General features: G+C 46.9%; 11 protein-coding genes across 11 annotated transcripts; 3 read left to right on the top strand and 8 right to left on the bottom strand.

Annotated features, from left to right (window-relative positions):
- Nucleotides 1-686: 686 nt before the first annotated feature.
- C8R40DRAFT_1159610 (uncharacterized protein) lies at nucleotides 687-1,546 on the bottom strand (the record flags this gene model as incomplete). The annotated part of the gene is made up of 2 exons (XM_046229906.1): nucleotides 687-1,252; nucleotides 1,309-1,546. The coding sequence occupies 2 exons, from the start codon at nucleotides 1,544-1,546 to the stop codon at nucleotides 687-689; spliced, it is 804 nt and encodes a 267-aa protein (XP_046088704.1).
- A 191-nt stretch (nucleotides 1,547-1,737) lies between these two features.
- On the bottom strand, nucleotides 1,738-2,788 carry C8R40DRAFT_1094513 (uncharacterized protein). The gene is made up of 2 exons (XM_046227662.1): nucleotides 2,531-2,788; nucleotides 1,738-2,474 (listed from the first exon to the last, which is right to left on the bottom strand). Exons 1-2 carry the CDS (start codon nucleotides 2,766-2,768, stop codon nucleotides 1,894-1,896), a joined length of 819 nt encoding a protein of 272 aa, XP_046088703.1. The 5' UTR covers nucleotides 2,769-2,788; the 3' UTR covers nucleotides 1,738-1,893.
- A 16-nt stretch (nucleotides 2,789-2,804) lies between these two features.
- On the bottom strand, nucleotides 2,805-4,416 carry C8R40DRAFT_905625 (RlpA-like double-psi beta-barrel-protein domain-containing protein-containing protein). Its single transcript, XM_046236639.1, has 5 exons — nucleotides 4,059-4,416; nucleotides 3,971-4,007; nucleotides 3,900-3,920; nucleotides 3,767-3,850; nucleotides 2,805-3,716 (listed from the first exon to the last, which is right to left on the bottom strand). The coding sequence occupies exons 1-5, from the start codon at nucleotides 4,244-4,246 to the stop codon at nucleotides 3,234-3,236; spliced, it is 813 nt and encodes a 270-aa protein (XP_046088702.1). The 5' UTR covers nucleotides 4,247-4,416; the 3' UTR covers nucleotides 2,805-3,233.
- Nucleotides 4,417-4,575: 159 nt separating this feature from the next.
- Nucleotides 4,576-8,183, bottom strand: C8R40DRAFT_1168331 (Sec34-like family-domain-containing protein; the record flags this gene model as incomplete). Its single annotated transcript, XM_046231161.1, has 9 exons — nucleotides 4,576-5,238; nucleotides 5,293-5,426; nucleotides 5,477-5,840; nucleotides 5,891-6,054; nucleotides 6,108-6,535; nucleotides 6,591-6,682; nucleotides 6,733-7,041; nucleotides 7,090-7,839; nucleotides 7,899-8,183. 9 exons carry the CDS (start codon nucleotides 8,181-8,183, stop codon nucleotides 4,576-4,578), a joined length of 3,189 nt encoding a protein of 1,062 aa, XP_046088701.1.
- Nucleotides 8,184-8,651: 468 nt separating this feature from the next.
- Nucleotides 8,652-9,808, top strand: C8R40DRAFT_1271474 (GDSL lipase/acylhydrolase; the record flags this gene model as incomplete). Its single annotated transcript, XM_046234052.1, has 4 exons — nucleotides 8,652-9,146; nucleotides 9,214-9,394; nucleotides 9,454-9,637; nucleotides 9,700-9,808. 4 exons carry the CDS (start codon nucleotides 8,652-8,654, stop codon nucleotides 9,803-9,805), a joined length of 966 nt encoding a protein of 321 aa, XP_046088700.1.
- Nucleotides 9,809-10,240: 432 nt separating this feature from the next.
- Nucleotides 10,241-11,388, top strand: C8R40DRAFT_1168329 (GDSL lipase/esterase; the record flags this gene model as incomplete). Its single annotated transcript, XM_046231160.1, has 4 exons — nucleotides 10,241-10,750; nucleotides 10,814-10,994; nucleotides 11,047-11,230; nucleotides 11,283-11,388. The coding sequence occupies 4 exons, from the start codon at nucleotides 10,241-10,243 to the stop codon at nucleotides 11,386-11,388; spliced, it is 981 nt and encodes a 326-aa protein (XP_046088699.1).
- Nucleotides 11,389-11,694: 306 nt separating this feature from the next.
- C8R40DRAFT_1067789 (uncharacterized protein) lies at nucleotides 11,695-12,642 on the bottom strand (the record flags this gene model as incomplete). The annotated part of the gene is made up of 2 exons (XM_046225938.1): nucleotides 11,695-12,022; nucleotides 12,080-12,642. 2 exons carry the CDS (start codon nucleotides 12,640-12,642, stop codon nucleotides 11,695-11,697), a joined length of 891 nt encoding a protein of 296 aa, XP_046088698.1.
- A 267-nt stretch (nucleotides 12,643-12,909) lies between these two features.
- Nucleotides 12,910-15,324, bottom strand: C8R40DRAFT_905659 (regulator of chromosome condensation 1/beta-lactamase-inhibitor protein II). The gene is made up of 8 exons (XM_046236641.1): nucleotides 15,293-15,324; nucleotides 14,804-15,239; nucleotides 14,558-14,747; nucleotides 14,300-14,508; nucleotides 13,841-14,245; nucleotides 13,679-13,791; nucleotides 13,448-13,627; nucleotides 12,910-13,397 (listed from the first exon to the last, which is right to left on the bottom strand). The coding sequence occupies exons 2-8, from the start codon at nucleotides 15,079-15,081 to the stop codon at nucleotides 13,060-13,062; spliced, it is 1,713 nt and encodes a 570-aa protein (XP_046088697.1). The 5' UTR covers nucleotides 15,082-15,239; nucleotides 15,293-15,324; the 3' UTR covers nucleotides 12,910-13,059.
- On the bottom strand, nucleotides 15,087-15,979 carry C8R40DRAFT_1235777 (uncharacterized protein). Its single transcript, XM_046233394.1, has 4 exons — nucleotides 15,793-15,979; nucleotides 15,644-15,738; nucleotides 15,293-15,580; nucleotides 15,087-15,239 (listed from the first exon to the last, which is right to left on the bottom strand). Exons 1-4 carry the CDS (start codon nucleotides 15,947-15,949, stop codon nucleotides 15,204-15,206), a joined length of 576 nt encoding a protein of 191 aa, XP_046088696.1. The 5' UTR covers nucleotides 15,950-15,979; the 3' UTR covers nucleotides 15,087-15,203.
- A 2-nt stretch (nucleotides 15,980-15,981) lies between these two features.
- Nucleotides 15,982-20,882, bottom strand: C8R40DRAFT_1271472 (uncharacterized protein). The gene is made up of 6 exons (XM_046234051.1): nucleotides 20,416-20,882; nucleotides 19,031-20,360; nucleotides 18,591-18,978; nucleotides 18,082-18,531; nucleotides 17,826-18,031; nucleotides 15,982-17,772 (listed from the first exon to the last, which is right to left on the bottom strand). Exons 1-6 carry the CDS (start codon nucleotides 20,511-20,513, stop codon nucleotides 16,411-16,413), a joined length of 3,834 nt encoding a protein of 1,277 aa, XP_046088695.1. The 5' UTR covers nucleotides 20,514-20,882; the 3' UTR covers nucleotides 15,982-16,410.
- A 1-nt stretch (nucleotide 20,883) lies between these two features.
- On the top strand, nucleotides 20,884-23,048 carry C8R40DRAFT_1094497 (uncharacterized protein). Its single transcript, XM_046227661.1, has 2 exons — nucleotides 20,884-21,636; nucleotides 21,697-23,048. Exons 1-2 carry the CDS (start codon nucleotides 20,940-20,942, stop codon nucleotides 22,833-22,835), a joined length of 1,836 nt encoding a protein of 611 aa, XP_046088694.1. The 5' UTR covers nucleotides 20,884-20,939; the 3' UTR covers nucleotides 22,836-23,048.
- Nucleotides 23,049-23,453: the final 405 nt, after the last annotated feature.

Below are 23,453 nucleotides of genomic sequence, written 5' to 3'. Positions count from 1 at the left end.
TTTCGAGTTGTTTTCAGTGATGGCTGTTTAGAAGTTGTGGGTAGAGAATGTGGGGTGGCTATAAAGCCGTGCTGATAACAAAGACCGATTATAAAAGGAACGGGTATCTGCCCACTAATCGCGAGGTAACTGAATGCAGGTAAGCTTAGCAACACGTTGAAAACACGAAAAGTTCTGGGAATTTTCGTCTCCTTTCAAGTTGTTTTGAAACATCATTAATCATTGTTCAGGTGTAGGTCACACGGTGTTACTGCCTCGTTTGTCACATAATCGAGCTGTCACATATCACAAACTAGTGCTCGAGGAGCTTTAATTTCGTTTTCCCAAATTCATACTATACTTTTTAAGTATTTTCTTGTTCTATTGCGTACAGAGAGCTAGTATTATATGTTCTCTCCCCAAATATAGCAAACACTGAATGCTGTAATCCATGGAAATCGATAGAATTTGCCGAATTTTGACGCGAAACTTATGTACGTGCTGGCGCCCGAGGCGCCTGCAATGAAGTGTAGTACTGATCGCGGAAGGCGAGGCATGGCACCAGGCATTACAGTACATACACAGCTGCCCTGACCGTGGTGCTTATTAACACAGCATACTTTAATCATGTTGGGTAATGAGTACTGAACAAAAGAACCTGAAGTAAAACAAGGTTAAACCGCCCCCCGTTTGCCCCCCAGATACATTCACTGAACATGTTTGACGAATCGTCCGGCTTGATGCCACCATAGATTTTCTTCAGACTCATCAGGTTTTCCCCATGTTTCGCCCCCATCCCACATACTAACCTCATTACCCATATCATCAGTGTACTTCATCTCCTCAATGTGTAGATGGGTAGGGCAGTCTAAGCGGCAGCCATCTAAAAAAATGCTCCACAAAGGTGTCCAAAAGCGTTGCCACCAAGCAACATCGGCTCGCGGGCTCAGAACGTGTTCGTAAAAAAGCACCTGTCCACCAGGTTTGAGTACATCTTTGACAAGCGAAGTAATGACACGCTTGGGTGAGGGAATAGAGCAAAGCGTCAGAACAGATGTAATCGTGTCCACAGGATAAGGGTCGCCCAAGACTTTGAGAATCTCAAGAGTATCTTCAGCACCGCAAGAGAGAATGACTAGTGATCCGTCAGATTCGTGAAATCCTGCACATTCAGCTGTATCGCGGATTCTAGAGTGCATCTGAATGTTTGGTTCTAGAGCGACGTATTTAGTGACCTTGGAACAATCCAGATATTGAATAGTATGTCCAAAACCTGCATAAGGATTGAGTTGGAAGATATTGTATGTTGATAAGGTTATGAAGTCTGACCTGCACCTATATCTAGAACGGTACCTGTGGCGTTTGGAAGGAGAAGAGATTGTTTGACCAATCGACCATTTTCATCAGTGGGTGCGGCAAAAGCAGACCATACGTGCGCCATGAAGGTACGCGAAATGTGAAAAATTAGAGCAGGATCGTGGCAGATATCCTTCAATGTAGGCCAAAATGCCACACGCACGGCGGCGCTGAGATCATCAAACAGAGCAAACGCGGCAGCAAGTTTCATGATGGTGTTCAGACGTGAATGTCAATAAAATCTTTGCGATAAAGATATACTGAGTCCTGAGAGAACTAAGATGAAGAGTCAAATCAGGGATCATATCAAACAATGACGATTCACCTTCAAGTTTCAAAGCTTCAAGCTGCTTCAAGGCTCAAGCTCAATGCCTCACCGGCACAGTTCAATCCAATGGTGGTTGGGAGCAAAGATTTTGTAAAATGCCGAAAGAAAAATAGCCTCTCGGACCGTTACTGCCGATTGTGGCGCAGCTTCAACAACAAAAAATAGGAGGTTTGAGAAATAACATATACGAACACCGTGACGTGCGGTAAGAAATTGAAAGGTCTTTCAATCTAACTTATCATTCTACCTTCCCGCTTCACGAATTTTCCAAGGACGTGATGAAATACCGTTTCCTCTGTTTCTCCAGGTACCCCCCACAACTTCCGTTCGCTCCAAATGTTGACTGTTTCCCCATTATCATCCGAATCCATGATATTACCAATCCAAATATCAGTTGGACAGTCCAAGCGACATCCGTCGTAAAAAATTTGCCACATCGGAGCCCAAAAACGCTGCCACCAAGCGACATCTTTCCGGGGGCTCAAGACGTGTTCATAGAAGAGCAGCTGCCCTCCTGGCTTCAATACGTGGCGGACGAGCCCGCGCAATGCCTCCTCAGCTGATGGAATACTGCACATGGACATGACGGAAGTGATCGTGTCAACAGCATGCATAGTAGAGCCTAATGACTCTAGAATAGTCATTATTTCCTCCGCACCACAACCTAAGATGACCAAAGTGCCGTTGGATTCCAGATATCCTGCAGCGGCAGCTGTTCTTCGTAGTTCTGGATGCATCCGGATGTTAGGCTCCACAGCGACGTATTTAGTGATTTTACTGTGATCGAGGTATTGAACGCCATGTCCCAATCCTGTGTATTCCGTGAGTGAGAAAGGCTTTCCCTTCTCGATAAACTCTTTGCCTTACCGGCTCCGATGTCCAGGACCACCCCTGTAGCATTGGGCAAGAATAATTCCCGCTTCACTGTACGTGCATTCGCATCTACTTGAGATGCGAACGCGATCCAGACGTGGGCCATGAACGTCCGCGAAAGATGTGAAATAGTCGCAGGTTTCTTCCATACATCCTTCATCGTAGGTATCAACGCTGTTTGCAAGGCAAGGCTGAGCTCCGTCCACAGTCCGAAAGCATTTGCAAGTTTCATCGAGTTTCAGGCGAAGGGGGGACAAGTAAGTCTATTGCTTCGTGCAAATTTTTTTCTTATAGGTACATATCGGCATTCCGCACAGACAGACTTTGGATTTAAAGTTTGGTAACTTCCATTGCTTGTTCCGCTTGAATGACCACAAACTAGTATCAAGCAATATTATCACATTGTCAAAATCCCAGTGGCAAACGATACGTAGAGATGTATTTACTCATCCGGACCAAATGCAGATGAAATGATAGAAAAGGCCCAATATTGGACTGCAATAAACAGAAACCCTGGGTACGTTAGAATAATCAGGAGACAAGGGTATCATTGAAGCAGTAAGCAATAAAATAACGATGCAGGCAGACACAATGGAGTGGCGATGGGTAGCACATGTACGCGAAACACAATGCAACAAAGGTCCATCAACAAAGGTCCATTAACATGAATTATATTCAGAGATATCCCTTCCTCGGATTACGCTGCACCGGCAGCGATAATACCCGCAAAGTTCAGGACCACTTGTTCAAGATTGTTCAACGTTCCAGCAGTGGCTGAAGGAGCAGCGCTGGAAGAGGCGGCCGAAGAAGAGCTCGCGAAGGATGAGCTTGTTGAGAAAAAGCTCGAACTCGAGCTGAACGAAGAAGACGACAAGGACGAGGACGATGAAGACCACGACGAAGAAGATGAGGACCAAGAACTCGACGTGCTGGACGGGGTCCAAGTGGTGGTAGGTGTCGTGGAGGTAGGTGTCGCAGTGGTCGAGTCGGGCGTCCAAGTAGATGAGGGAGTGTACATACTGGTAGACGTGGGCGTGTATACAGAAGACGAAGAAGAGGAATCCCCACTACTTCCGTCATTGAATGACCAAGTTCCGTAAAGGACACCGACAGATTCGTCAGCGAAAAATTCGAACAGACCAGTTGAAAGGTCGAGGCCTCCATAAGGGCATCCCGGACACTAAAATAGGTTCAGGGGTCATAAAAGAGGAATCGAGTTTGAAAACCGACTTCATCAGTGATTTGGGCGGTAGTGGTCTTTCCGTTGTATGTCATGGTGATCATCTGATAGCAGTAACCTCCACTGCCATATTGCTAGAGCGAAAGGTCAATTTTATCGATTAGACACACGTTGATCAATCACCTCTGAGTTCAACGCAACAATCTGAGATTTTCGTGAGTTTCGACTCATCCTATCAAAATCTTAGTACTCACAAAGTCACTGGGGGAATTAGTCGTTCCACAAGCACCCCTGGGAGTACAAGGGTCAACCATTGCAGATTGCGTTAAAGATGCCACTCACAGTCCATCTGCGAAAAAAGTCCAACGAGCATTGGTAAAACTATCCCGCTTGAACACCTCTACGTTGCCAGGATCACGTTTGGCAATTTCATGGTGGCGATTCTGGCGAGCATGACCATGGAACTCAGCGAACGAGGTGAAGGGCAAGGCCAAAATGATAGCAGCAGCGGCAATTTTGGAGGAGAACATGATTTTCGTTCAATAGGTTTAAGGAATGGAATGAGAGAACGTGAGTTAGAGGCTCAGAGTCAGAAGCCACTCAGAACAAAGTAAGCGCAAAGTGTTGGGGAGAAATGAAAGTCGGCCACCAACATCCGCAAGTAGTTTTTGACGATTTTCCCACGTTTGACCATCATAACATGCCAGTTGCATGCCAACGCCAAGTACATAAAGTAAGCCCGGAGTATGCCAGAGTATGCCAAGCTACGAAATGACAATATCATTACTGTGAAAATGCTCCATACATACATACACAGTCCAAATCCATGAAATTGTCCCCAACTTAGTCAGAGTGGAGGTCATTGCCCCTCAGTGATCCCCTTCAACATAGCTTTCAACGTTCTTTGATCCAAAATTCTCTCCCGCAACTCCTGCAACTCCTTCACTTGCTCTTCCGTATACAGTGCTGACACTCCTGTCTTATCCGACGTACCAGCATCTGTAGACATTCCCCACATCACATCCCGGAACCATGCGTATTCCTCCCCGATGCGCTCTTGGACATGCTGTACGATAACGTTGGAAAGAGCCCGCGCAGATGTATTCGGGGAAGAGACCGGCCGCTTTTCACCATCGTGGATGTTCCCATTTATATTATTCAAGTTCTTGTTTTCTTCCTCTCCTGTTTCTACTCCACCTAGATATAGCCGTATTTTCCGTACGGCCAGTAACAATTTTTCCTCGCATGCCATCTTGAAATTGTGATCCACCTCACTTGCGGAGGCTGGGGATGCCCAGTCCGGCATTCCTTTCACATCTTTTGATCCCACAGATTGATTCGAAGAAGAGACTGAGATATTCATCGTGGCTGAAGGCGATGTATGAAAGTCACCCTTCGAAGACACAGAGGTTGCGCTGAAAGCTCCGACACGCTCGACCCACATTCGCAAAGGTTCACAAACCTCGTTCGTACATGTGGCAATAGTGTTCTCGCATGCTAATCGAAGAGACTGATTGATCGACTGTTTGACACATGTTATTAGTACAATCGTCAGCACAAGAATACAAACGATTACCCTTTTAGCATTGTCAATCGTCCGTTTACTGTCTGGCCTACCAGCTACAGCGTCACCAAAATCACTCGGAAGGACCCCTAATGTCGCAAGTAAAGATGCCGCAGAACCACCTCCGAAAATAGACGCTAAAGTATCTGTTCGCATAGTCGGTCTACTACTACAGTCTCGGCCAAAAAAGACTGACCGGTGACACTGTTTGATGTACCCACACCTACTTTCTGAGGACCAGGTCCCGAAAGCGCGCCCCAATCTGTAGTTCGTGCGGCGTTCGTGTTCGCAGAATTGTCGGTACTCTCTGTGATGAGACCAAACCTAACCGGTACTTCCCTCAATATTAGTAGATGCCGCACGAGGAAGAGGTAACCATCCAGCAGAGTGCTTCGAGCGATAGGCTCAGATATCAAAGATGCCGTATTTGCTGTTTCGGACAGCGGGGCGAGACGATTAGAGGAAGAGGAAGCAGAATTGACTATGTTTTCAGAAGCAGCGACCAATGATGATTGGCAAAGTACGATCGCTTCTTCCGCAATATCCTCGAAAATCGCTGGCTAAAGTTTGAACAATCAGTTGATGACGAGAAAATAAGAAGAAATCATACGTTGACAAACTCATGCAATTGTTCCAACACCAGTATCGTCTTGCGCAATGTTGGAAACCATGTTTGCTGGTTGTCCAACGATGCTCCGTGATCTTTATCTGACCCCAGTTGTGTGGACCACATTTGGCTGAAGCTCTCCTTTTCATTTGCCCTGTCCCTCAACACTGCGAAATACCATCGTCTCAAAATAAAGTAGTATGGTCTCAGAAGAGCTTACAAGAGTCGCTGAGCCCGACAGCATTTAACAACCTAGCTGGATAAGCAAGATCATCGTCTTTTGCAACGTAGTGTCGAATATCACTTTGCACTATAGCTTGAGCTTTGAAGAAAAGTCTTGTTTGTGCATCTTGCAATATCATCTGGAGCAGCTGCGCAATATGGAGCCGGGGTTTTAAATGTCCAAGCGCGCTGGAGTTGGGGTCAGGAGTGCGAAGGGTTGGATCAAGGTTAAGGTCAAGCCCGAGTTTTTCTTCGACATCTGCAGAGTCGTTCTCGCTCTCACCGTCGTCATCGACGCGCACGTCCAAAATCATCAAGGCTTGTAGAACGGTGCAAACCTCGCAGAGAGCCGTCAGTCGAGGTTCATGTAGTATCCGAGGGCGAAGGTCGTCATAAAGATAATCGCAGAGAGTTTCGAGATAATTGCTGGTAATCATTGATGATTAACTGGTCAAATGTCCACCCAGCAACGCTTGCTTACTATAAAATTTCTTCGCCTGTGGTAAAAAACTCCTTGAACAGGTCAAACTCGTCGGTGCAGAGTTGTTTCACGTAGCTACACCCAACTCTTGTCTGCGAAAGATGAATTACACGATCTGGTAAAGGTACCAGAAAACACGCACTAGTTCAACGACATCACTCGTACCTCCCGCACTTGAAGCTAAGTCGACCGCCTTCACAAGGCCTTCGACTTCTGCACGTACCACTGGTCCTACCAGCGCCTTGCGAGCCGTGAGATAAGCAGAGTGACACTCCCCAAGTAGGGCACCGAGTTCCGCAGGATAGCTCCGAGCGCGATATTCAAGTTCAAGAAGAAGGGGCCGTAGGGAAGAAGGGACATGGGTGGGTGTTGTGCTGGATGGAGGAGAAATCAGAGCGCGGAAACGCGTATACAAAAGATGATGCGTGGTTTGCGTAGAGGAAGATGTAGCCTAAGGTTTCATTAGAAGATTCAGGCCAGATTTGGTTGAAGAACATACCTTATCACCGAATCTCCGTGCGACATCTGCTTGAACGGCCCTAAGGCTTCCGACGAAGTACATTTTAATTAGAGTCATAGCCCTGGTCAAACATTGATGAAATCTTAAGAGATAAATTTCTGCTTCTCGGTAATGCCTGTGCGCTTCCAGCCATTGGATGCAAATGACCACTCTTTCCACCATATCCAAGAATTCAAACTCCATAACAAGTGGCCTTCCCCCCTTTCCTGCAGAACCCTCGAGCACAGAAGCGTTTAACATGCGCGTTGCATACTCCAGCTCTTTAAAGTAATCCAATCTTTCACCTAACTCACTCTCCAGTTTAAGAAGTGAGTCGCGCTCAATCAATAACCCTTCACTAGATTCCTTCAAGCTTCGACCGCCATCTTCTACACCTTGCCATTGAAAATGCATTGAGGTGATCTCATCCTCTACCTGATCTATTTGGGAAATAAGAAAATCGCATGTTTCGATGTGAGACGAAACTGAATCGAGATGTGCGCGAAAATGGGACTCTTGCGCATGAGTGACTGAGCGCGATATTAGCGCATGCCAATCATAGAATTGCTGGGGAGTATGCAAAGGATATTTGGGATGAAGTTTATGGCTAGCTGGCCCAAAGCGAGACGGTGTTCCAGGTCGCGAGCTGGAACCTGGCGTTCCTGGTGTGATGGCGGATGGTAAGAGCCTTTTTGCGAGCGGAGTAGAGGGACGAGACGGGGAATCTTTTTCATTACTAGCAGTATCAAACTAGGAGGTACCAGTGAATCGAATTGAAAGATGACACGCAAACGATAGATATAACGAACTTTGTCCGGAACTCTTTTGATTTCACTTGCTTTTTTGACAGCAGCTACGCATCTTATTTGTAGATCGTTTAGAGGTGCTTTGGTCTCCCATTCTTCGACACTAAGTACATTTGCTGAATTGAGACCAGAGGGACTTCTGGCAAGCGGTGAAGCTCTTGGTGCAAGAGTATTAGGTCTGGCTTGAGGCTGCTTCTGTACCGGCTGGGATTGAGATGTGAGCTGGGCAAAATGTGAGGAAAAGGAGCCGAGAGGTAATGGATTTGGTGTGGTCCCTCTACGTGACATATGGACTCAGGAGGATTAGGTATTAACCACTTTGACGCCCATTCCAGGTACGGTCACGTGTATTATATGTTTGTAGTCGTAAGTATGTATCGATATCCTTAGAAGTGCTCGCTCTTCCTTCGCTCGAAATTTGTGCCTCGTAGGTTCATGGCAAACTGTTCTATTCCCTCGACTTTCGGCGTAATTGCGGGACATCGAGAAAAGCAACATGATCCGGCCTGGTCCGCTGCCATTGCCGGACCTGCTGAAAGAGTCCTGTGACCATAACCCGAGTAGCTTTGCTCTTCGAACAAGATCTCCTCCCATTTTTGAACATAAATGTTGGTCCCTTTGCTCCTTGTTGTTTCCCAATTCTCTCATAAACGATCACGCGAATAGATTTTTCGCTCGAAGGACTTCAGAATCAGATGCCATATTTAAAGTGCTTTACTCCAGCACCTCGCGTTAATGCCCCCTCATTGCTTTCCAATGGTCCTTCAAATTTCTCAATTGGTCCTTGCTAGTCTCTTCGGCTATACCGTTGCAGTCCGCGACAGCAGCCTTGCTCCGGGACAAATCAAGACTCTCGTTACTTTCGGTGATTCATACACTGACACAACAGCAATGGCAGACGGAGGAGCGACCTGGCCTACTTATGCTGCAGGCTATGCCAATGTCTCTCTGTTCTCCTTTGCTAAAGCGGGCGCTACTTGTTCAAATAATCTTACCTTCCGCCCTTTTCCTCCTGTATTCGAGAGTCAGCTTCCCACATACTTTGCGGAATTGTCGAACGGTACGCTTCCAGACCTCCCTCCGGACGAAACACTATACACATTGTGGATCGGGACCAACGATGTCGGAGCGAACGCGCTTCTGACTGGTCATGGTGCACCTGGAGTCTCCCTAGTTGACACGGTTAGTTGTGCTGTTAACTGGGTGAAAACCATGTATGCTAGTGGCGCAAGGAACTTCTTGTTCCAGAACGTACGTCCTGATTCATCAATATTGATTTCGTGTCCTTCTCAATAATATCTACATATCTATTGCTCAGATGGTACCCCTCCAAAACACAGTGCTCTACTCTTCCAATTCCTACCTGAATCATTACTGGACTCAAACGCGTAACACCACAGAGTGGAATGTTTTCATGTCTGAAATAACTCGTACGGGGAATAAGTTGCAAGAGCTCATGCTTGAAGCTCTTGTGCCTTCGCTGAAGGATGCGCATCTTGGTAGGTATATCCTAATCTGCTGTACTTTCAATCTTATTCTGTTATTTGGTGACTCCAAGGATTATTTGATTCATACTCGCTATTTGAAGACATGATTGCGAGTCCTGCCACGTATCTGAACGGAACTGCAGCACTTAATATCACTGGCTGTGCACATTCCTGCGTGTACCAGCTAAACGAATCGACGGCTGACACCGGGATATGCACGATAGCCAATGGAACGGACCGTGATAGTTTCCTGTGGTACGCACTTCTTCATTGCATCGCGTTCCTCAACCGCTACCAATCTTCTTTCTATTATTTAGGTATGACGAACTACACCCGAGTGAGCAGACAGAACGTAACATTGCAAGGGAGATTGCGGAGGTAATTGAAGGAAAGCAAAACCAATGGACGAGGTGGTTAGCTTGAAGGTATTCGAAACTACTAGAAGCTAGCCACCCCATTAGAAGTTGACATATTCAGCTAGTTCAGTGTGTGAGTACATAGATGATGTGTTTTAAAACAAAAATATGTTAGGTCGAAGACAGCGAGCAAGATGAATCAAGACTATGATACACCTAAATTAGCGGTTCGATTGATTCTTTTATTACATGCATTATCGGACTCTTGGGCATTGTGGGACCCCCGTCTTTGACGGAGCCACTATCTTTCTATGTATCTGTGACCATGATCTGAGTAGCTTTGTTCTTTATACAAGCTATCCACCTATTTTTGAACATAACTGATGGTCATTTTCTTCTTGCTTACTACCGCTTCATATTCACAAAGGATCACGGGAATGAATTTTTCGACGGATTCGGAGACAGATGCCATACTTCAAATGTGTAGTAAAACCTCGCGTCAATGTCTCCTCCTTCCTTTCCAGTGATCCTTTCTCATTTGGCCCTTGCTAGTCTCTTCGGCTACACTGTTGCGGTCAGTGGCAGCCGCCTTGCTCCCGGTCAAATCAAAACTCTGGTTGCTTTCGGTGATTCATACACTGATACAACTGCAATGGCAGACGGAGGAGCGACCTGGCCTACTTATGCTGCAGGCTATGCTAATGTTTCTCTCTTCTCTTTTGCTAAAGCGGGCGCTACTTGTTCAAACAATCTTACCTCTGTCCCGTTTCCTCCTGTATTCGAGAGTCAGCTTCCTACATACTTTGCGGAATTGTCGAACGGTACGCTTCCAGACCTCCCTCCGGACGAAACATTGTATACATTGTGGATCGGGACCAACGATGTTGGATCAAGCGCACTTCTGACTGGTCATGGTGCGCCGGGGGTCTCCCTGGTTGACACGGTCAGTTGTGCTGTCAACTGGGTGAAAACCATGTATGTTAGTGGTGCAAGGAACTTTTTGTTCCAGAACGTATGTACTAATTCATCTAAATTCGTCTCGCGTCCTTCTTAATAGTATCTATCTACTGTCCAGATGGCACCCCTCCAAAACACGGTCCTCTACTCCGCCAATTCCTACCCAAATTTTTACTGGACTGAAGAGCGTAACACCACAGAATGGAATGTGTTCATGTCTGAAATGACTCGTGCGGGAAATAAGTTGCAAGAACTCATGCTTGAAGCTCTTGTGCCTTCGCTAAAGGATGCACATCTTGGTAGGTATATCCTCATTCACTATGATTTAGGGTCTCATTTTGTAACTCCAAGGGTTATTTGATTCATACTCGCTATTTGAAGACATGATAGCGAATCCTGCCACGTATTTGAACGGAACTGCAGCGTTGAACATTACTGGCTGTGCACATTCTTGCGTGTACCAGCTAAATGAATCGACGGCTGACACTGGAATATGCACTATAGCCAATGGTACAGATCGTGATAGTTTCCTGTGGTGCGCACCCTGTCGTTGCATTATGTCCCTCTATAGTTCAAATATTATACAGGTATGATGAACTGCATCCGAGTGAACAGACAGAACGTAACATTGCAAGGGAGATTGCAGAAGTAATTGAAGGAAAGCAAAATCAATGGACAAGGTGGTTAGCTTGATCATGAAGAAGCGACTAAAAGCTCATTCAAATCGAGAAAAATTAGGTTATTTACAAGTTCAGTATGTAAGTACATAGATGTGTTTCAAAGCAAAAAATATATCAAGTCGCTGAAAGCGATACAAAATAGCAAGACAGAATGAACAATTATTACAAGGTGGATCATGAGTGTATTGAAGGCAAAATGAGGCAGAAAGTATTATCAGTTCCCCCATGGCCAGATACGATGAGAATTATTAGATTTTGATGTCGTCTTAATGATTGGCAAGAGCGATCGATAAGTGTCAAGAACTGATGCGCCGGCTGTCTAATGATGATAGGCAGTAACCAGCAGGACCTGCAGACCATGTTCTTTAACCCAGCTGATGGAAGCACGGTTACGTGGCTGCTTGCGAATCGATTTGATCAGTGCTGAGCGGCTGGGATACATGACTTGCTTCACAGCATCTGGTCCCTTGTCCCGGACAGCAAGATATTCTCGAATATTGAGGAAGGCTTGCGATTTGAGCACTGCCTGTGCAGCGTGCAGGGACATAGGCAGTGACGAGCTTGATAAACCAAGCTCGATGATCAAAGATTGTAAGAGGGTGAGTCGGGACGAGGATTCACAGTATGCAGAAGGGTTCTGGAGGAAACTGGGAAGTAGTGAGCAGAGCGATAATAATACTTGAACGCAAAGAAAAAGAACGTACGAAGTGACGTATTTCTTAGCTTCTTCATATACATAAGAATCATCGGCCTCCTGTTCGTAGTCAGTCGAAAAGTTGCTTTCCGAGATATCATCGACAATTGGGCGAAATCCAAGACCAACCACCGGAGCTTCATCCCCGACCCTGCATCCAGCCCTATGGTTCTTGGACATCCTGAAATCTACAGGCGTCAAAGGAGGAGAGTCGTCGTCTATGACGGGGGTAGCGACGTTCTTTAATGTCTTTAGAGATTTACTGTTCATAGAAAGCCGCGCAAAATCCGAGGTAAGTCCTGAAGGACTGCTAGAAGGTAGAGATACACGGAGCTGCGGAGGATTGGGGGTAGCGCTGCGACTAGGAAGTAAAAGTGGCCTGCTGAGGACCACAAAGTCCTCTTCATCGGAGTCCAAGCTACTCTCTGTCGAGATTTCTTCTGAGGAATGGGATCCCGAAGAAATATCGAAGACAATCTCGTCGTCGGAGTCGTCGTTGACGAGGCTGAAAGCCTGAGTAGAGAGCGTCGAGGTCCCGGATCGGAATTCAGATCCTAGATCGCAGGACGACATGGTGGAAGACGAAAGCGTCGGGGAGGAATGGACAACACTGGAAGTGTAAGTGGACATCTACAAAGAAAGAGCAGGGCTTAATGATCGTCGTCGTCGTTACTCATAAAGTAATACCTACTGTGAGAAAAAAGCTCGAGTAAATCACTATCACTTTCAGTAATCAGCTGTAAACTTGAACAGAGGACAAAGATGAACAATTTGAAGCTCAGATGAGTCGAATGGGTGGAAGACCGAAGTTATAAAAGTCGTCTTTGAAGTACTACTGTCTGGTTCCGGGCCTCGTTGCTGCCTTGCGGAATGTCAAATCACCCATCATCTAATCATGTTGTCTCCACTTGGGACGTCTCGCGACAGCGCTTGAAATCTTCGACTCCCCTCTATTCTCCACTACTTTACCTAGACTTTACCAACGTGGTTCTACGTGGAAACCTTCCAAAACACGGCACTGCTGTTATATCCAGCGACTGCTTTTTGCTCAACCTCGACATCCCGTTTCCAGACATGTCCCTGGAGATCTAAAACTTCTTTGGCCTTCTTCCGTCTCAACAAGAATCTGTCTCCATCAGCATCATTCAGTGTCGTTGGCACTGCCAGACCAGATCTTTTGCCGTTGCCTAGTTCATAGTTGTAATTCTTTCCCCAGGCAAGCAAGTCTCGTCCCAGATTGCTATTCAAGGTCAACAGTACATGTCCTGTGGGAGAAACAGAAATTGAATAAGGAGTGATTGGTTGTAGACTTTTGGTAGCGTCATCGTCTATGCAAATATCAAGGAGGGAATTGTGTCGAGCAATGAGATACACTGACATTGAGTGAGATTACTGACGTTCCGAGCACGAGTAGGGCTTCCTTGAGCATTCGTATACAAATTATTGCCTAAGGATCCATATTGCCCGTTTCCAGATAGTAAAAGTTCCACTGTACTTGAAGAACGAGGAGTGTCTGGCTGAGTCGTTCTTTCAACGGTGAAACACGTCAAGTCTCCACCTTGAAGGAGTTCAGAGTTGATTCTTGTACAATTCTACGATTCAAGCTAACCTGCGGTGACATTCACGCATTTGGTTTGCGTTCCCTGAGCCATACGCCATAGTATGACTTCGGTAGGAACTGTGATTGTGTCCAGGGTGACATTGTCCCCTAAGCCAATCTGACTGAACTCAAGCATTAACCAATGTCTACAGCGAAACCAAATGGGCGTACCCATATTCGTTTGCACCCCAGCCTAACACTCGACCGGTCGCAGTTAGGGCAAAGCTGGATCGGCCCCCAGCAACCAATTGCGACACTTTGATGCCTTGGAGAGATGGAATTTCGAAGATACTAGGGCAGAACGGGAAGGTCACGGCGGTATTGGTCTTCTCACTAGTTACTCCAGATTGGGAGTCTCGTCGCTTGAACGGGGAAGCTTTGGCATACGGATCCGCTACTGATCTCGGCACAAGCTCAACCGGAATACGTTCCTTAGAATCCGGAGAAAACATGTCATATTTCCTAAATCCTAACTGACCGTAAGCATTTGCACTGTTAGTGATTGGATGGGCGAAAGCCCTTCCGGAGGAAGTGAGTCCAAGGAGGTGGTCATTTCCGGCAGATATAGAGATGAACCTATAGAGATGATGAGTTCAAAATGATCCTTATTGAATGAACAAGTGCGCTTACCTTTCGCCCCACGACAGCTCAGTCCTCGGCACAACCTCTTGGAAAGCACCGATAATTTCTCCGCCCCATATCCACCCAATTTTCCACCAAGACCGTGCAATCGAGTCTTGTTCGGACCGTCGCATCGGGTCTACTTCTAGGGTATAGATCTTGCCAGAACTGGAAAGCGCGTAGATTCTTGCATCCGTTGATTGAAGTTGTACAATGTTCTTGAAATGATAAGTTTCGCGTCAAGTAGCGCGTAAATAAGCAACATACTTGACCCTTTAACACCGGAGAAGGTTGACCGCCCTGACCCCACTGGTACACATCCCCTCTAGCATCCACGCAAGCTGCATACTCTTTATGTAGCGCAAGATCCCGGAGTGCGACGTTGTCTAGCCATTTTGCTGTAGTGGGTGACTGTATAAATTCCGATTTAGAGTTATCTGGTAGCAATTTCTGAGAGCTGAAACAAGAAGTCAAATCTAAATTTCTCAGTACATATAGTTGGTGTGTTCGCACCTATTTGAGCCCCATACCAGAGTGTTAAGCGTGTCATCCGAGTTTGGACGCGGTCCTTTTGGCTGTTCTGTACTGTATTCATGTTTAAAGGAGGCAGGAGGTAGCGAATCATTTTTAATGACCGTGTGCTTCAGACCGGAATATGCAAGCACTGAGACTGCCACTACCGCAGAAGTGACAGCCAGACGTTGACGCGACTGCGTTCGCCAATTATTCGAAGAAGTTGCAGTAGAAGACAACGGACGTCTTGCCGACCCTAATGGTCGTAGCTTGAACATGGCAGTTGTGGTTGGAGAAACAGGAGATATTTTATTATGACGAGGTCCGTGCGCTCTGTAATATAATAATATACACTACTCGATACAAGGGTTCAACAATCCACGGTCACTTTTAACAAGTTTTAAGTCTTCAAAGCCCGAGATTCCACCCAAATCGCCTACATGACGCTTAATGAGTGGTTGCATTGAATTTCCAAGAATATTGACTGACCATCACTGAGAGCTCTTCTTCTCCATCTTGGTTCCGTACTTTCCTAACTACGCTGTTAGAATTGATACTTGGACTTGTAATATGCCGCGACAAGCTCTCGATCTTCTCAATATCGACTCCGTACTTATCCGTTAATTCCGTTAATTCCCGACGAGACGCGTTTGACTTGCTCTTGTCCAAAAGGTAGCTTAGTGTAGAGGCCTGGACGTGATTTCGCGAAGGATGCATGGAAGCAGCCTCCTGTTCAGATTGTCTACGAGATTCTATCATGTCCCGAGATCTCTGGTGCTGAACATAATGTTAGGAAAGAATTCAACAATGAATTATGAATTGGGTGAAGAAGAAACGCACGGGGCGAACGGCCTTCATATGATGGTCCACCTTCACAACTCCCAATCGAGAAAGATTGGACATAAAATGAGGGTCCCGACTGTCAACTTCAATAGCTGATAACGAGATTTTGAATGTCAACATCTTTCCCTTAGCAGAGGCTCACTGACCTTCGTCTTTCTTCTCTCCTGCCAATGGTTTTTTGTGTACCGCACCAGATGATTGTTGTTGGGGATTAATCGAGTTATAACCCGTCCATGTTGGAGGTTCTGTACGTTTAGGTAGCTTCCGTGCTGTTTTTGGCGCTTTTGATGCTACATTTCCCATGTTGTGAGCTGGTTGTGGATGAAGATAAAGAAAAATATGATTCCACAACACAAATTCAGTGTGAACTATTTTGTCGATAAATACATAATCAAACTAGAGAGTACTGTAACTAAAGTTATCAATTCTACTTATTCATTGATTGACTGTTTTACAGCCTGTCGTTATTGTACAGAAGATGAGAGCAGCGGATAGGGAAAGAAAAGAAAAAACACATCGAGAGATCGACAGAACCATTCCAGCAAAAATTTCCTCGCCCGCTTTTGAGTAGTAGTTTTCAGATATAACGTCTGTTTGCCCGGAAGGGTATCGAGAGGAGCTGGTCATAACACAAATAACCCGAACCAAGTGCACACGGTTTGTAAACGTATAGATAGTGGCGGAAGGAACGTGATAGATAATGGTCGGGAGGAGAAAGGAATGACATTCGTGAACTTGGGTCGTAATATCAAATTTTTCTTCGTTCAAGCGTATGGTCCCATGTTAGGAGAGTTCTGTGCATAGTACATATATTGGGGAGTTTGGTATAGGTGCGCAGGAATGTTCTGTGCAGGCATTCCACCGTATTGGAGCATCGTACCGCCTTGCGTTAAACTAGGCGACTGGGCACCATACTGTCCATTCTGGGTGCTATACTGTCCATTTTGAGGGTTGGTTCCCGCAGCCGGAAGGCTACCGGTACGACGAATTGAACCGCGAGGGCTTGTCATTTCAGGTTGGCGCATGCCATACGAGTTATAATGATCATTTCCAGGATTGTAGACATTCTGAGGATTCGCCTGAGGTCTCCCACCGGCCACCTCGTATGTCGGGTCAATGTGTAGCTGAGGAGGTCCAGCCTGAGGATTCTGGCCGCCCATTTGCAACGCCGCCATCATCGAAGCCAGTCCCTGATCATTGGAAGGATAGCCTTGTGGAAGACCTGGGACATACGAGTTCTGGGAGTTCTTGCCTTTCCCACTTACAGGAACACTATTCGTATAAGTGGGCTGATAATTGGGGATGGGAAGACCAACTTCTTCAATCAAACGGCGGTATGCCTGGGTGGCAATAACCTTCAGCTCGATGAGGACGCGTTTCGTAGCTTCCATATAAACTGCTTTATCCATGGGGTCAAGGAAAGGACTGGTCAATATTTTGTGGACGACGGCTACGCCATTGACTTGGTCACCGAGCACGTCTGTGAGGACATGGTCACCCGATGAGGCAAATAACGCTTCGACAATCTGCCGCGAAGCCTCCGGTTCAATTTTTTGATTGACAATCCTCAAAACGGTCAACGAAGCCAGTTTGTGGGTACAGAGGTGCGAGAGATGAGGTGTAAAACGAGGCGCAAGGAGGTTGTAACGTGAAGGGAACCCAGACGTATCGAGGAGCCAAGTGAGTAAAAGGGCACCATTAGGGTTTGTAGCCAAAGGAATGGAGTTCAGGATGACTGCAGTGGCTATGCGACGTTGCTGGCTAAGAGTAATATGAGGACTCTCAAGGCATGCACGCATGCTACGAGCACCGAAACGACCTTGGGCAACCTCCCACATACGATCGACAATGGCGTCGAAAATGAAGTCATTGGCCGGAGCGCCAAAACGGAGGCAGCACTGGACGACATAGTTTCCAAACTGATCCAACAGAAGTGGTGGTGCATATGGTCTAAGGTTCTGGGCAACCAGTCCAATTTCTTCCGGAGTGGCAACACACTCAATGATCTTCTGCGCCGCCCATGTCCCGTTCTTATGGATTCCTATCATAGCCAGACTGGGACAAATGCGTTCCAACATGGCGAACTTGGGTCCGGGAGAGCATCTCTCGAATAGTTTTTGGACAACCTGAAAAGTATTTAGATACCGAGTTGTGAACTTCAATTTAAGGGGATACCTACCGTGTTGCCAAGCCAGTCAGAAGCCAGATCGACGATTTCACCGTCGAGGAAGTCACCCGCAACAGTATCGACCTCCTCAGCAGTCATGGTTCCCGAGTCCAGTCGCTTGCGCAAGTCACGAAGCTTGGAGGCATCCCAACGTCTGTTATGCGGCCGATCTGACACGAGCGGAATAGTCGTATAGTACATGGTAGGCGGTCTGAAGTCTGCAAGGAACATTAACATGAGATAATATTACAAATGGAAACCCACAAACCTGCAAGAGCTGCGATATCCGCTTCCGCGTCAGCACTACCAACACTCAGTTCCTTCATGATCATCTGCTGCTCAGTTACTGCTGGAACCCATCCAGGAGGCTTCGCAAGACCATCTGGAGCAAACGACGCGTCATGGATGCCCGACCCAATCATACTGAGCAACAAGTTGGATCTATAATTTTCGACAGCGCCGCTGAGGACCTGTTGGTCGGCGGGAATCGTGATTGCACCCTTGACGGCGCGGAGAGCGTGGATTGTTGCTCCAACACTCAAATTGCCGATTCCTTGGACAGGACCCGGGATGTCCTCTGCGCCAGTGCCATCCTGACCATTCTTGACAGGAACTTTGGCGAAACCAATTCGAATGGCTCCAACATCACTTCCCAGGACGTCGCGACCATTCAACGCTTTACGTGCCCGAACGGCATCGTCAAGACGTTCAAAGTTAACTGAAAAGAGATTGAGTATGAGCCGAAGGAAAGAAGCGACGAGGTATGGTAATACTGACTGAAACCGCAATTTTTATGCGTCAAAACTCTCGCTGACTCGATAGGACCGTACGGGCTAAACACGCTGAGGATGGTTGCAGGTGTGGTTGTGGAAGGAATGGAGCCGATCCAGAGTGCTCTAGTAGGAGTTGACTGAAGTTGCGCGTCGATGCCCCCAGGTGTGGCAGACGCACTGAGAGACTTTGCGGAGGAGACTCCAGGTGAGAGTGGCCCTGGGGTAGAAGGATTTCCTTTTGCAGGAGCTACAGGGGCACTGTCAGCCTTTCCAAAGCCGATGCGTACAGTTTGCCCGTTCGGCATGCCAATATTCCCTCCCAACCGGTTCAAGACATCGTCCTTTGCCCGAATGGCATCAGCTTGGTCAACAAAGTTGACGAATCCACACTCCTGAGATATTATGAGATTCGTTCCAGTTAAAAATTTGATTAACGAAACTGACCTTCTCCGGCAAAAGCCTCAAGCTTTCAATGGCGCCGTAGGGCGCAAAAACGTGAATCAACTGTTCGCTGGTCACAGCATTGTCAAGGTTTCCAATCCAAAGGGAACGAGTAGGAGTTTGTATTTGTGACGATGGACCCTCAGACTTAGGTGACAGAGAGCGATTAGTAGCACCGGGAGCAAGTAAATACGCTGAAGCTCTGCTAGGGGTCTCACCATTAGGGAAATGAACGGATGTTCCACCACGGACCGAGCCTAATTTATCCGAACTTTGCAGAATGCCAGGAGTGCCCAAATTATTAGACATGACACTCATACCAGAACTCTGTTGAGTGAGTTCATTGATGTATGGATGAGCGTCAACAACAGTGGCACGTCTCTGAAACGTACGTGTAGGCTCTTCAAGATTGCCTACAGAGATGGCACGGGGTCGAGTAGGTGCAGAAAGAAGATCCCCACTTTGCTTGAAACCTTTGGCTACGTACGAGGCTGGCGAATAATTATCGGAGCTCGAAGTTTCGTAAGTGCTCAGACGCTGACGCGAAAAAGCTTGATCATCGTAAGCGTCATACTCCTCCTCCTCGGCTGGGGGGGCTGGAGAAAAAAGCGAGCCCGCAATGGAAGGCCTGGATCGGTAAGGGTTAGACACAGTGCTGGCTCGTAACCGAGAGGGGTTTCCAGCAAGGTTTCCAGCAATAGCAGCCTGAGCCTGTGTACGAAGCTCGGAGATGGTAGCTGGAGGACGTATGGTGTCATCTAGACCGAGATAATCAAGTGTATGAACATCAAAGTCATCGACCTCGGCGGAAGTCATAGATCGCATTTCCTCGAGAACGGGGTATCCGTTTCCTGAACCATTGCCTGAAAGCCACGAGGATGAGAAGAGTGAGTGGCTAAAAGGATTATTAGACAACCCAGCAGCAGGAAGAGTCAAAGACTCGGATCTAAGTCGATTGACTGAGGCAGAGGAAGTGACCGCAGTGTTGGAGTGACGTAAATTCGGCCGGGAGGGTGCAAGATTGGCGGAAGGCGTGACAGAAGGTCGCTGAGACTGCTCCAGAAGGGATTCAGTGGAAGCAGGGGTGCTGCCAAGCGTACTGGAGGCAGCAGCGAAACGCTGTGCGGCAAGCTGGACGTTGGAAGGAAGGGTGCCGGCCCTAGCCCTTCTAAAGCCCGCTGGGTAATTAGTAGGTGGCAAAGTACTACCATCGCCTGGAGTTGTGACAGTAGGAGATGCGTCGTTTGGAGGAGAGCCACCAGATGCAATGGCGCGCAGAGCAGGCGGTCTATATCTTGCATTTATAGTCTGCTCTGCCTGAAGCTCACGCGCTCTAGAAGCAAAATCAAAGGATTGAACCTGGCAAAAAAAAAAGAAAAATTGCGAACCTTTTCGCAAAAGCAGCGGAAGGAGCTGGCGGCGGTGTCTTTCCAGAAGGAGGCACTCTCGTATAGGAGCCGTTGTTGTCAGAAGTGGATAAAGACATTATATGATTTTTCAGTGAAGAAGATTAGGGATTACGAATGTGGGTGTGAAGGCTCTAGCTTGCTCGTCTGATATCCAAAGACCGTCAAGGAAAAAAGGCGGATAACGTCGAGTGGTATACGGTAGACGTGGCCTGGGTCGTGAAGGAGCTCCAAAGACAGTGAATGTTTCGAGGAGATAGACAAGAAGTGCCCCAACAGCTATTGTAGGCCAGAAGATAATACTGGAAATTAGTACGTTGAGCAGAAGCTCCCACCAAGGAGCAAAGTGTTGATGAGTGTCTTGTCGGACTGTGAATTTCGGCAGGCAAATTTTCGCACATCGGCGGAGAACGCGGAGAAATCGACCATTCAAAATGTGATTTTTTCCCATGGGCTATGAAATTCTATTGGCCCTGTACATGTAATGACCCCTGTATTTATTGGCCATGTCCTATAATCATCCAAAGGGCTATATTTTGACCAATGCTGTCTCTCATACACGGTTCATTCCTTTTCTATACACCTTCAAATACACTACTATCGCTGTATTCGTCGAGATATCTGCTCTAGAAGACAACAAGTTGGATACCCCTCTCCTGTTTGGTTACAACAAACGTTGGCGGTCGCTGTGCTCTTTGAGCTCTGATGGATATCTTTTACCCTCTTCCGGAATTGGAAAGATGGGATTCAGAGATAAAGTTGGTGCTATTCTACAGCAAGGAGGCTGTGGAGATGTTTTGGACGGGACAAGTGAGATATGGATTCTGTCAATGCCTAGCTATCTCGGATTCGAGGGAATCAATCCGTTGACGGTATACCTCATTTACTCAATCGCTACCCCTTCCTCTGTCTTCAGATCTGAAGACGAAAGGGGGAACAGAGAACTCAGGCTTGTACTGTTCGAAGTCCACAACACATTCGGTGAAGGTCACGTTTACTTCATGCGTCCCGGCATCGAAGAAGACTCTTCCCCCAAACGCATGTACGATCACCAATGGACGTTCCCTCGAGCATTTCATGTCTCCCCATTTAACGACCGTAAAGGTTGGTACACTGTGTCTATTAAACTTCCTCAGTTTCCCGACGCAGATAGAGGAATAGAAGGGAACCCTAAACCAGTGATCAGCATCCAACTACGCGAACCTAATATCGAGGCAGATCAATCTGAATTGCCAGGTCAAACGAAATTAATTGCTACTCTACGAGCAACAAATGCTTTGCCCCTCCCTTCCGCTCGAAACCTGCTCTTCACCCTAGTGTCATATCCATTGGAACTATTCATGAGCATGCCGAGAATTCTTTACCAAGCTGGTATACTGCACTATAGAAGGGGGGATGAAAAATCTGATCTGAAGGTGTATATAAGGCCAGAGCCGTTTCTCCCTCCACCTTCCTTTGCCCTTTCGTCCAAAAATTCCGTGAACTCCGAAATTCAAATTTATCCGGCTTCCGGTGCAGGTTTCACTACCCGCCGTCGTCAGCCTGGTGTTCTAGGCTCTTGGGCTAAGGAATATGTGAGAGCGTTCCTCCGCACTCAAGTAGATCAGAGCGCAGAACTTGCTGTAGTCTTAATTGGGCCAGACATCGACACGGAAGAGTGGTTTCTTCCTGGTTCCACCTCGACTTCCATCAACGGAAAAGGCTCCGAGACTCATAACGCGGTTGGTCGCGGTACGAGGATTCTTCGAATAACACCACTGGCGCCAGAATTCTTTGAGCTTCTTCTTACAGCGCCAAGTGCTGGGATGATACTTCTTGCTGGAGGCATCGTCGATCCTCCTGGTTTCTCATACTCTAGGATCCTTAATAGCAACCGAGGCCCAAATGACGTGTTGTTTGTGGTCAATGATCCAGAATTGTTTCTAGATGTTTTCAACGGAGCTCTTTCTCCAAGAAGCCCCTTTGGGACTCCCTCTCTAGCTCAACGTCTTCGCCTTTGGGCCATGCCATCATCTCTTGTAACACTGTCACAAGCTTCTTTTGGCCCGCAAATCAATTCTACATGTGAACAGGAAACAGAGAGTTGCACATTGACTCGCTTGCTACGCATTCCAGCAACACATTTTCTGGACTCACTTTACCCGGGCCCTTTGTCAACGGGTTCATCTTCAACCCGTGCTCGTTACTTATGTCTATCCACAATCCAGGAAATTCTTTCGAATGTCGGTTTCCTTAGTCTCCTGATGACTATTTTGACTCTTTCGGCACTCGAGCCTCGCATCTTTGCATTATTTCGTGCGAGAATAAGCAATGAGACAGAGACGTGGAGCGCCAAAATCTGGGAGAGGGTAGAGCGGAGGGTTCATTTAACGAGAGATGAAGTTGGAGAGGTTGTACCGTAGGGGAGCGTTATGGGGCCAGACTTTCATTCTCCTACAAATTGTTCAACTAAATTATCAATATATATATATGAACGACATTGCGTTGGTTGTTTGGGCATGAGTGATAGATCGATATTAGGTCGAAACCACCACTGCGAGTACAACGCAGACTTACTGACTTGCTGCAGATTATGACTTGCAAAGTTTGGAGCTAATAAAAGAATCAAAGGTTGCAATCCCACTCATATTATCGATGTAAAGCATAACTGCATTATGTATGTAAGTGGTTAAAATGCACCTATGTAGGTACACGTTGTGTTGTGAGTAAAGAGTTATACTTCATCAGTACCATACCGTGAACGAGGAGAATTTAGCATGAAAAAAGGGAGGCGCACTAAAACGAGTTGTATGAGTACTTGTTACTTCCAGAGTCCCCTGGGTTCTGGCGACAGTTGGGGAAAGCGGCATACGAAGAACACTCCTCCGGGTGGGTACGAAGAAAACGAATCGGAGTGGGCGTGGGTGGAAGAACCACTCAATAAAGGCGAGAGACAGAAGGCACGAAGACAAGACAAGCTAGACACACAGGTAAGTAGTAAAACAGCGTAGGTAGAAAAACATAAAAGGGAGGACCCGAAC

Source organism: Lentinula edodes (assembly GCF_021015755.1).
Source record: "Lentinula edodes strain Le(Bin) 0899 ss11 chromosome Unknown C8R40scaffold_9, whole genome shotgun sequence".
In the NCBI taxonomy this organism is placed as follows: Eukaryota; Fungi; Basidiomycota; class Agaricomycetes; order Agaricales; family Omphalotaceae; genus Lentinula; species Lentinula edodes.
The sequence above is the reverse complement of the archived record's forward strand: the minus strand, read 5'-3'. Positions and strand labels throughout refer to the sequence as shown.

What these genes read in the sequence shown, in the direction of transcription:
- C8R40DRAFT_1271472 (XM_046234051.1), bottom strand. Translation starts at nt 20,513, where the DNA reads ATGTCTTTATCCACTTCTGACAACAACGGCTCCTATACGAGAGTGCCT. An exon ending in TCCGCTGCTTTTGCGAAAAG is followed by an intron (nt 20,361 to 20,415) that starts GTTCGCAATTTT and finishes TTTTGCTTCTAG; the next exon opens with AGCGCGTGAGCTTCAGGCAG. An exon ending in GGATATCGCAGCTCTTGCAG is followed by an intron (nt 18,032 to 18,081) that starts GTTTGTGGGTTT and finishes TGTTCCTTGCAG; the next exon opens with ACTTCAGACCGCCTACCATG.
- C8R40DRAFT_905659 (XM_046236641.1), bottom strand. Translation starts at nt 15,081, where the DNA reads ATGTTCAAGCTACGACCATTAGGGTCGGCAAGACGTCCGTTGTCTTCT. An exon ending in CTCCGGTGTTAAAGGGTCAA is followed by an intron (nt 14,509 to 14,557) that starts GTATGTTGCTTA and finishes TATCATTTCAAG; the next exon opens with AACATTGTACAACTTCAATC. An exon ending in CGTCAGTAATCTCACTCAAT is followed by an intron (nt 13,398 to 13,447) that starts GTCAGTGTATCT and finishes ATATTTGCATAG; the next exon opens with ACGATGACGCTACCAAAAGT.
- C8R40DRAFT_1094497 (XM_046227661.1), top strand. Translation starts at nt 20,940, where the DNA reads ATGTCCTATAATCATCCAAAGGGCTATATTTTGACCAATGCTGTCTCT. An exon ending in CAGCATCCAACTACGCGAAC is followed by an intron (nt 21,637 to 21,696) that starts CTAATATCGAGG and finishes TTGCTACTCTAC; the next exon opens with GAGCAACAAATGCTTTGCCC.
- C8R40DRAFT_905625 (XM_046236639.1), bottom strand. Translation starts at nt 4,246, where the DNA reads ATGTTCTCCTCCAAAATTGCCGCTGCTGCTATCATTTTGGCCTTGCCC. An exon ending in ACTTTTTTCGCAGATGGACT is followed by an intron (nt 4,008 to 4,058) that starts GTGAGTGGCATC and finishes TTGTACTCCCAG; the next exon opens with GGGTGCTTGTGGAACGACTA. An exon ending in TTGTTGCGTTGAACTCAGAG is followed by an intron (nt 3,851 to 3,899) that starts GTGATTGATCAA and finishes CTTTCGCTCTAG; the next exon opens with CAATATGGCAGTGGAGGTTA.
- C8R40DRAFT_1235777 (XM_046233394.1), bottom strand. Translation starts at nt 15,949, where the DNA reads ATGGGAAATGTAGCATCAAAAGCGCCAAAAACAGCACGGAAGCTACCT. An exon ending in ATATGAAGGCCGTTCGCCCC is followed by an intron (nt 15,581 to 15,643) that starts GTGCGTTTCTTC and finishes CATTATGTTCAG; the next exon opens with CACCAGAGATCTCGGGACAT. An exon ending in AAGAAGAGCTCTCAGTGATG is followed by an intron (nt 15,240 to 15,292) that starts GTCAGTCAATAT and finishes AGCGTCATGTAG; the next exon opens with GCGATTTGGGTGGAATCTCG.
- C8R40DRAFT_1094513 (XM_046227662.1), bottom strand. Translation starts at nt 2,768, where the DNA reads ATGAAACTTGCAAATGCTTTCGGACTGTGGACGGAGCTCAGCCTTGCC. An exon ending in GGTCCTGGACATCGGAGCCG is followed by an intron (nt 2,475 to 2,530) that starts GTAAGGCAAAGA and finishes CGGAATACACAG; the next exon opens with GATTGGGACATGGCGTTCAA.